Raw genomic sequence first — 10,922 nt, 5'->3', positions numbered from 1 at the left:
ATATTATGTATGAACAAGTGATGATCAATATAGATGGTTTAGTTTGTTTATTAAAGCTTTTTCTTTGGTATAAGTGTTTGAGACATCAATATTTGTATCTAGATCTAACTTTATCATCTATCAAACTATAAATTGCAGACATGGATTTAGCGTTTGATGTTTACTTAGTATCGGTTTTAAAACGTTATTTGTATTGTTTAAACGGTGGAGAAATCGTCGGTTAAACAATACGGTAAATCTAACTATATCGTTGCGGACACGGACGATATAGGCGTCGATACGTAATTATGTTGATCGTTACCATGTTCATATACGTATATTTATAAGGAGACATACAAATTTAGGTCGATGAAATCGAATCTTGATACATTTTCTTTAACTTAGAACTCTCATTAATTTACTCTTTGCTACTAAAAGAATTGAATGATCTTTTGCAAACCTAAAACTAAAGTAACATTAACTCAAGACAAAATAGGCTATAGAACGGCGGTGATATCGCAATAATCCCTGTGGATACGATAATAACGAAAAGTACACCACAATACTCTTTCAACACAAACTCAGTTTTGATGTCGATTATTTATCTTCTCTCCCCTTGATCTTATGTAAGATCAAGTCTCCCAACAATATCGAATCGATCCTCCGGTTACCATTACTCCCTTGACTGAACCCATCGTTCTTCAAGGTTTCACTCAGCTAAATTGAAATTATTGTCACCTAAGAACTTTGAATGATCATCCATCTACCATTACTCCCTTGATCGAACCCTCCGTTCTTCAAGGCTTTCACTCGACTGAATAGAAGCCAAAGCTTTATGTCAAAAACCCACAAATTGATCCGATCTTGGAGGACAAAACCACAATGGTTTTATTCAATTAATCCCCCAAAATTCTTCACCTAATCAAAATCTACAAATTCCTAACCTTGGTCGTTATCACTCTCAATCTATGATCACTCAAGAAAAAATGATTATGTGTATTTGATGAATGAGCAAGAGAAAGAATGAAGATGAGAAGCAACTTTTTCTCTTTCAGGTTTCAAAATAGTGTTGAAAAAGATGCATGATTGTATTTATATGTGTGTGAGAAATGAGGAAAAAACTAGAAAATTCGTTCATAAAAATTCCCATAATTGAGCTATGCATCGACCGCCAACACCTTGCGTGTCATCCTTTACAAGGCAGTGAGGTTCTTGAGGTGAGAAACAAAATATGCGTCGACCTCTGGACTTTTGTGCATCGACCCACACCTTCTGTGGGTCGACATATACAAGGCAATGGGGTTTGGAAATAAAATGCAAAACATGCGTCGACCTCTTGCATGACATGGGTCGACCTATAACATGCTATGCGTCGACCTACAACTTCTGTGCGTCGACCTTTGGCTGGAAGAAGTGTTTTTCATGAAATTTTCCTTTCCTAGCTCAATGGAGGTCGACCTCCAAGAGCTATGCATCGACCTATGGTATGCATATTCACCCAAAACCATATTTTTGACTTGTAAAACTAACCCACATGCATATTAACAAGTTTAGAATGAACTAAACCATGTTTTTGACTTGTGCACCTTAGGCTTAGAGGATACCATCCAATCCATTTATCAACTTACAAGGTTGAAAATTTTCTAAGTGAAAAAGTAAAACTTGAAATAATGCATGCCTCAATGTTAAGAATTAATCTTTAGCACCTAAGATTTATAACAAGAATTATGTTTTAGCCTTGCGATGGAGTTTAAATAGTTGGCTTATTGACAATAATATCCTTGATTCTTAAAGATATTTCTAATGATGCCTTGGTTATATAAATATGGTTCAATTTGCTAGGTAGCAAGAGATTATTCATCATTAAAATAGGATCATTAGACCCAGGGTATTACATTACATCTATCATGTAGAATTTTTTTTTCTCTAGATGAGCTTTTATTAGGATTTTATTTTTTAATTTTTATTAGAGAATTTCTTCACCCACCTTCTAACCTTCTTGATCACCCCTGGTGAATTTACAACATTACCCCTTGTTTCGGAAGTTCATTTCCGAAACGGCACTTTTTTTTGAAAAAAAGGTGTTTTCGGAAATGAACTTCCGAAAACGTGTTTTTTTTAATATAAAATATTGATTTCGGAGATGCATCTCCGAAATAAATTTACATTTTCAGAAAATGTGGTGTTTCGGAAGTTCATCTCCGAACTCACCCCCCATGATGGAATTCGGAAATGAACCTCCGAATTTATGTCTGGACAGAAGAAAAATGAAAAATAATAACGATTCGCTTTATTTAATCGGGTGAAGATTACAACGATAATATTACTGAAAATTAAAGTTACATATTGTTGAACACGGGTAGGTGGGGATGAGTCAACATTTTGATAACATCGTCCGCCGATCTTTGAAGTTTGGCGTCCAACTCGATCGGGCCTTTCGAAGAAAATCGGTCGAACGTTGTCCACATAACCGCTAAATCTTCGTCGTTCTTGATCTCAAAAGGTGTGAACTTAATGCCTCCCTCGTCGTTAAGCGATGGCGAGCGGTACTCGAGATTGACAACCTTTCGATTCTCGGGATAGCGCAAAAGCGTGTTGAGCGACGGTATCAACTCCGCAAACGGCGTGTCGCGCGAGAAGCGAAATTGGAACGGCATCGGGTAGCCGGTTTCAAAGTAGACGAATGCTAGGTGGGGGTAGGTTTGTGTCATTTGTGTTTTGTGGTGTGAAGAGGATGAAGAAGAGTGTGTAGTATTTATAGACTTATTGGAGCATTGATGGCCCAACAAACCTTATCCTGCCTCAGGGGACATTTCGGAAATGAACTTCCGAAAATAGGCTCCAGACATGTATATTTCGGAAGTTCATTTCCGAATTATGCAGAAACAGAGGTGAATTTTGCATTTTGTGCATTGCATTCTGTTTTGTGTAAACAATACCAAAAGCATACAAAATAGGCATAAAATAGGCAATGACAACATAAAACATACTTATATTATATGTGTATTGAATCGGTCCGATTTTACATGATAAACAACAATACACACAAAAAATGATCGTTACAAACAAAAAACGATCCGGAACGAACTAAAATTCACCGAACCAATCGGTGGATCCTAAGTCCAAAATAGGCACGTTCTTCGACCGCTCTCTATTTTGCTCGCGCTCTTTGCTCATCATTTCTTCAAACTCCGCCATTCTCGAAACGAACGGATCCGGCCAAGTCTCCGCCTCATTTGAACGATGTGCCGTCCATTGACAAGAAGTAGCCGGTATAGGACAACCCGGTTTCAAAAACACTTGAACGAAGTGCCGCGATCGTAGATACCCGATGCATATGATGCGGCCCGACGCGTCCAACGGCGGTCGACTATGAAGTGGAAAGAAAGTCTCACTTAGTCCAAACCTCGTCAAATCGACGCACACCATATCATATGCACTTGCTATTAGATGACCCATATCGGGGAATGACATCCACTTTGAAACCGGAGCGATACCGGTAAGTGATGGAACAAGTGCATCATGAGTTTTTGCAAACTTTTCTTGATTTTCATATAGTCGGCTGTAGATGTCCCGATACGAAGTCAACTCCGCAATGAGCTCCCGTCGGACTAAAGTGTGATTATTTTCCCCTTTACCGAGCAAACCCGCAACGGCCCGATATCCACAATTGCCGTCGCCTCCAACATCAACGATGTTATCGATATATTTGTGCATAAAAAGTGGCATCTCATCAATGTAGACAATCGGTGATTTTTTGATCGGCGGTGTGCGAGGTGGCTTCGAAATACGGGCTCCTTTGTTACCACTACACGTGGACTTCGGTGTCTCATGAATTTCCGAAAACGATGCATCAACATGTTCAAAGTAGGAAGGAGATCGTTTTGTTGACGTGTCATCTTGTGTAATTTTGGACTTTTTCGGTGCACCTTTCGTTTTAACCGGTTGAGATGGCGGTTTCAAATCGGTGGTCTCTGGAAACGCGATCTTTCGCAATTGTTCTTTTATGTGCATTTTTGTTGTGTCGTCCGCTTTAGCAAACTTCTCCATTATCACTTCCAACTCGTCGGAGATGGTGATTTTGGAGTCATTTTCCTTCGGCGGGTCAAAATCATCAAAACGAAGTTTCTTCCAATGGTCGGCTACCTCATCCATGCGTATGGGTGAACTTAACTTTTTCTTTTTTGCAAGTATACAAGCACACGGAAGGCCGTATGTAGTTCTAATGGTGCACCCACATAATGAACTATCTGTCCCCGTGGTCTCCGACCGATTAGCTTCATGAAACAAAAAATTCAAACCTGTTCGAGATATGTTGTAAATCAATTGGGAGAATAGAATTTGGCCCTTATACCGGTGTTCCATAACCGTCTTGCTCCGACCGAACGATGTTTGAATTTCATTGTGTTGATTTTCAAGCATTTGGTTCACGGTGTCCCATCCCCGACACAAATCTCCCTTGCTATCACCCAACCACCTCTTGAAGACCGCATGTGCGGATTCAACACGGTTAGTCGTGGTGCAACCAAGATGTCTAACCCGATTTGTCCAAGCGCACGCGACTTTTTCTCTAACCTTGTCAAGAATGGTGGATTCGACGTAATGACAAAAAGTCTTAATGGAACCACACAAAGACCTAAAGTGTACCAGTTTCTCGGTATACACCTCTTCGGAGTATGCATCCAAAATTTCCCTCCATGCCGCCATTATCCTATCAACCACAACACCGGCTTTGACAAATTTACCATTTTCATCCGGCCTATCTTTTGTCCCAACCGCGGGTTTCAACTTGCTTCTCACATTGCAAGTTATGTGATACCGACAAAGTAAAGCGGTAGATGTCGGGAAGACGGTATCGACCGCATTCATCAAAGCATTTTCTCGATCGGTGACAATGACGTTTGGCATAACCTCTTGATCAACTAACAAAGACTTGCAAATTCCCAAGGCCCACGTAAAGTTTTCTTCTTTTTCACACTCCAAAAAAGCAAACCCCACCGAATAAGTCTTGTCCGTCGAGGTCACACCGACGATCTCTAGAAGAGGAAGCCTTTACTTTTTTGTCTTGTACGTCGAATCCATGACTAGAACGGTTGGAAATGTGTTGAACAATTTGATACTTTCGGGATGAGTCCAAAAAATATCACGCACGGTAACTTTGTCCTCGGAGGTTCGGAAGCTTGAAACATAATTGTTATCGCCTAGAAGTTTCAAAAGTTGTTGCATTTCCGACCGAGGGCCCATATTTAAAACCTTGAGGCTTTGTTTGGGAGTTTGGAGGGGAGGGGAGGGAAAGGCTTCCAAAAATCGAAATTTTAAAAAACTATAGGAAAATATTTGACATTTTTTGAAAAAATGATTTTGTTTAGAATGATAAAAGAGTCATTATCATTACTAAATTTTTAATTTTCAGAATACTATAACAACCTAAAAGATATTTGGAAAATTTATGTAAGCCCTTCAAAACCCTCCAAAACCCTCCTTCAATACAATTTTTGAGTTCCCCCATTTTATGGGGTTTTTGGTCTTATGAATAAACTCAAACCCTCCAAAACCCTCCTAACCAAAATCTTTTTATCCTTTTCACCCAATTCTTCCTATTTTTCAAAACCCTCCCCTCCCTTCCCCTCCAAACTCCCAAACATAGCCTGAGATTGTGCCGTTCATTGTAAACTTGCTTGATATTTGAAACGCTATCCAGTTTCTTACGCTTCAAATCGGCAAGTATGTTGCGAGGCGCCACTTTGACTATCGTTAGGTGCGATATCACTTTCCTCTCTTCGCGGGACAAACGACACGCCATTGGATGTCCGTGTAACTTGACATCCAAGGCATGATTATGAATTCCACAAATCACGGTTAACCGCCACATATCATCAACCCTCCGAGTGGCACGCAACTTAAAAGGACAACCGCACTTTCTCGATCCCGTGTCCTCGTGTTTTAGCACACGGTTTGATTGTACATAACTACCACCCCGTTCGCAATTCAAAACAACGAAAGCTTTCCGCCTACTATTTCCGTTGTCCGACCTTAAAATAACAATTCCAAATCCAAGTTTACTAGCTTCGTTCCGAACCCACTCAATCAATTGTTCGAGACTACCGAAGCTCCGATCATTTGTAAATTCTTGCCGAACATCAACCGCATTGATCATAGGAGTAACGTCAATAACCGGATCGTTATTAACGTTGACAATTTCCAGATTTAATACTCCATCGTCTTGCACAATGTTGTCCGGATGCACCATACCTAACAAATGCAAAAATTAGCAAAATTGGCCAAAATTGTTTTTTTTAACTGCCAGGGCATATTTCGGAAGTTCATTTCCGAAATTTATTAGGTGATATATTTCGGAAATGAACTTCCGAACCATATCAGTTTTCAGTATAAATTTGTCGAATCAATGTAGTGAAATAGGGGATGAAATGAGAGATGTTTACCTGAAATTGTAGCTTTCTATGCTCCCTTTAACGTGATCAACAGTTTGAAACTTGATTTTAGGGCGAAAAATTGATGGAGATTGATTGGGTTTTAGAGAGGGTTTTGAGAAGTTTTGGAGAAAAATGATGAAATAGTGAAGGAGGGAAATTCGTATATGCAGCAACAGTTTTGGAAATGAACTTCCGAAAATATGCATGAATTTTGAATTTTTTTTGAGTTCGGAAATGCATCTCCGAAAACATCAAAAATTTGGTGTTTTCGGAGATTCATTTCCGAAGTAAAAAAAAAATCAAAAAAAATATAACTTCGGAGATTCATCTCCGAAGCAGGGGCAGTTTTGGGTTTTCGCTGGGGGTGACCCCCATAGGGAGGTGGGTAAAGAAATTTTAACATTATAAAAATTTATGGAAAAAGGTTTTGAAAAATTGCATTATAATATTAAAATAATAAGAGTTTCTTAAAAAAGACACATAAGCATAAGTGTATTTTATTTTATCTAAAATAATTTTTGTTACTTAAATAATAATAAATTTTCATAAATTTAAACGGAAGTGAGGGGTAGCTAAACTAATACGTGTTAAATGAATTAAAGGAGTGTAAACAAGTGGTTTGTGATTCATCTTTTGATGGCAATATTTTTTTTATATATTAATGTGAATAAATTTTGGTTATTTATAAATTATAAACTTAAAAACATAAAACAAAAATTAGTCAAAATATCATCAAAATATAAATTTGATTATTTATATCTTCAAAATAAATAATATTTACAAAGAAAAAATAGCACAATATAATTATCATCACTTTTTAAATTATTTACAAAGAAAAAGATCATTATTTGTTTTGAGAAGATAAATTTCACTATTTAGCAATTAGACAATTGTATTGACTCTAAAACTCTCGAAAAATTAATACTTTTAAAAGATAATAATGTGAAAATGCTATATATTACATACAACTTTAGAATTAAATATTATTTTAACTATATATTGATAAAATAATTATTTACAATCAGAATAAGAAAGAGACTGAATTTTTTATTCTCATTAAAAAGTTTATATATATATATATATATATATATATATATATATATATATATATATATATATATATATATATATATATATAGACACAATAATAGCTAATAATGTAAAAATATTGTTTAAACAAAGGAAAAAACTTACAATAATTTCTAAATATATACAATAATAGCTAATAGTCAAAAGTGTATATACAATAATTTCTAAATATATACAATAATTTCAATTAGAATATGAGAATATTTTTTTATTTTTTATCCATCATTTTTAAATTTAAAGGAAAAAAACTTTTTTAATATGATATCATTGTATTTAAGAATAGAAATTGATAAAAATGACACGTCAAGAAAATATAGCTTATTCAAGGTATATAATAAAGTTTAAAAAAATTAATATAAAATTTATTTTTTATTTGAAAATGTTGAGAAAATATCACGATGTAATTATTATCAATAATTTATTTTTTTGGATTATAATGATCTCTATTTATTTTTATCATAAAAACGTCAATATTTAGTATTGAGACAATTATATTAACTTTACAACATTTGATTGCTTTAAAGTTATGTCTTGGAGATGGCATGTAATAGGAAATATCACAATGTATTTTTTTTTTTAAATTAAGAATAAAATTATTTCTAAAAAAGTGATTGTTTTCTGTGATTTCAAAATGAAGTGATAAAATAATCTGATTGAGCCGTTCAAACCATTGACCAATATTAACATTCCCGTTATCACTTTTGAAACACAAAAACGTACCTCAAAAATATCTATAAAAGAGAGAATACTAAATTTTTTTACAACATTGATTCATTTTATTTTAGAAGATAATTAAAAAAAATGATGAGTATAATTTTTTTTCTCATGTGTTTGGTGGCTAGTATTACTGGCCATAGGTTTGATAGTATGCAATTAACATTGGAAAAGGATTTGGAGATAGAGAAAGAACTCAAAGTTATCAATAAGACTCCTATCAAGAGTATTCATGTATTCCAAACTCCTTACATGAATTATACTTTTTTGTTAGAATTTTATCTTGTTACATTTTTTAATAATTTGCTTTTGTATGACTATGGTTTTATGGTTTCTGCAGACACAATTTGGTTACATTATTGATTGTATTGATATTAATAAGCAACCGGCCTTTGATCATCCATTGCTAATGAATCATAAGTTGCAGGTTTTAACTCAATTATTTCTAATCACAACAACATAAATATATTTTAGTTTTTTTTTCAAATGTCTCTTATTATTTTTATTAAATGTAGAAAAAACCCAGCTTTTTAAATAGAAGAAAGAATTCATCAAATTCTCTTGGATTTCACATAGACCAATGTCCAATAGGAACGATTCCTATTAGGAGAACAACATCAGATGATTTATTTCGAGGAAAATTATATTTAGACAATATTTTATCTAAAGAGATTCCCGGTAAACATGTAAGATTTTCTTTTTATATATATATATATATATATATATATATATATATATATATATATATATATATATATATATATATATATATATATATATATATATATATATATATATATATATATATATATATATATATATATATATATCATTTTAATTTTTTTAATCACCTATAATTTTTTTAACTATAAATTTATTATAAGTATATATCGTATTTTTAGGTTGCAGAAGTAACTCTTGTACCTGGAACTTATTATGGAGTTGGTGCCACAAGTAGTGTTTACAGTATAAAAGTAGAAAAAGGTCAATCAAGTGCAGCGGTGATATGGGTTAAAGGTGGATCTTCAGACAACACAAATTATATTGGTGTTGGATGGCATGTAAGTTTTATTTTGTTGATATATATATATATATATATATATATATATATATATATATATATATATATATATATATATATATATATATATATATATATATATATATATATATATATATATATATATATATATATATATATATATATATATATATATATATATATTTCACACTTAAATTTAATTTTTTTATATTGTGCATTGATATTAGGTGGCTCCCGAATTATACAACGATGATGGAACTCATTTCTATGTAGTATGGACGGTAGGAAATTATGTCTCCAATTTATAATTTATAGTTGGCGAATTCTACCTGTGGCTTTTCAATTTACAACTTTTCTTTCAATTTTCTTAATTTCATGTTAATTGAAAAAGTAAGTTTTATTTCTTTTATAACGTGATGTTAAAAAATGACAGGCAGATAATTTTAAAAAGACCGGATGTTACAATTTACAATGTCCGGGTTTTGTTCAAACTAGCAGTGATTCACAACTTGGTGGACGATTTGATAAAACATCTACCCAAAATGGAGAGATGATCCAAATTGAAATATCTATTTATCAGGTCATCTTTATACTATAAAATTTACTCAATAGAAAAATATTAGAGTTAGTGTGTAAAGGCTAGATGTTATATATTTACTAATTTAATATGTTGTGGTACCAGGATCCTAAAACAAAAAATTGGTGGATATACAACACAAATAAGATGTTGGGATATTTTCCATCATCTATAGTCCCCAATTTGGCCTCTGCTGTTGAAGTAGGGTGGACTGGTCAGACAAGAGCTCCTGTGAATGCTCGTAGTCCTCCAATGGGTTCTGGATCATATCCTGATAGAAATATTGTTCATGCAAGTTATTTTACACATATTTCATATCAAGATGGATCTAGAACGAACCAAGAACCTAGCAAGGAATCGACAAGAATATTCTCCGATGCACCTAATTGCTATCGTGCTGAATACTATGGAGATGAAGGGAGTGAATATGGACATGTTATCCAATTTGGAGGACCTGGGGGCGATTGTGGTAATTAATTATGTTACTATAATATATTATGTTTTTAAAACTTAAATATAAATAAAATTGAATGTTAGAGGTTGAACTAGAACCAACAATTTATATCCATATAGGTTAAACTAGTTATACTACCTTTCCATCCAAGTATAAATAAAGTTTCATTTGCATCAATCTTTAGAATAATTAATTTTATGTTTTTTTTTATAAGCAAGAGATATATTAATAAGAGAACTAAAGTTCTCGCAACAAGATACAAAATCCCACTAGGAAAAACACGATCAAATTTTTATATAAATTGTGTTATTTAGTTTTTCAAAGTTGTATTATTTTTTAGCCTAAATGACAACGGTGTGGTAGCATAAAATTGTTTATTTATAAAGGAAAAGAATGTGAAAACTCTTAAAATAATAAAATTATTATTTGAAATCAAATTTTAAATTCCATAGATGTTAATAAAAAGGAATGTGTTATCACTATACAAAATCCATTAAAATTATTTATCTCAAAATAGTTGAGCACGATTTTGATAAAATTAAGATTTTTTGTTTTTTGTTTTATTATAATAAACTCGTCTAATATTATATTTTTATATACTTGACGTTTTTTTTATACGATGGAGGGCCTAAG

General features: G+C 33.3%; 1 protein-coding gene across 1 annotated transcript; it reads left to right on the top strand.

Annotated features, from left to right (window-relative positions):
• Positions 1–8,559: 8,559 nt before the first annotated feature.
• Positions 8,560–10,428, top strand: LOC131617541 (protein neprosin-like). Its single transcript, XM_058888813.1, has 6 exons — positions 8,560–8,643; positions 8,732–8,902; positions 9,119–9,277; positions 9,486–9,539; positions 9,692–9,838; positions 9,941–10,428. Exons 1-6 carry the CDS (start codon positions 8,626–8,628, stop codon positions 10,310–10,312), a joined length of 921 nt encoding a protein of 306 aa, XP_058744796.1. The 5' UTR covers positions 8,560–8,625; the 3' UTR covers positions 10,313–10,428.
• The last annotated feature ends 494 nt before the right edge of the window (positions 10,429–10,922 follow it).

The sequence above is a fragment of the Vicia villosa genome, linkage group LG7 (assembly GCF_029867415.1).
Source record: "Vicia villosa cultivar HV-30 ecotype Madison, WI linkage group LG7, Vvil1.0, whole genome shotgun sequence".
NCBI classification, from domain to species: Eukaryota; Viridiplantae; Streptophyta; class Magnoliopsida; order Fabales; family Fabaceae; genus Vicia; species Vicia villosa.
This window is presented reverse-complemented; position numbering and strand designations above follow the sequence as displayed.

Excerpts from the sequence above, each read along its gene's own strand:
- LOC131617541 (XM_058888813.1), top strand. Across the intron at positions 9,540-9,691 it reads ATTTCTATGTAGTATGGACG|GCAGATAATTTTAAAAAGAC; the intron begins GTAGGAAATTAT and ends AAAAAATGACAG. Across the intron at positions 9,839-9,940 it reads TTGAAATATCTATTTATCAG|GATCCTAAAACAAAAAATTG; the intron begins GTCATCTTTATA and ends TTGTGGTACCAG.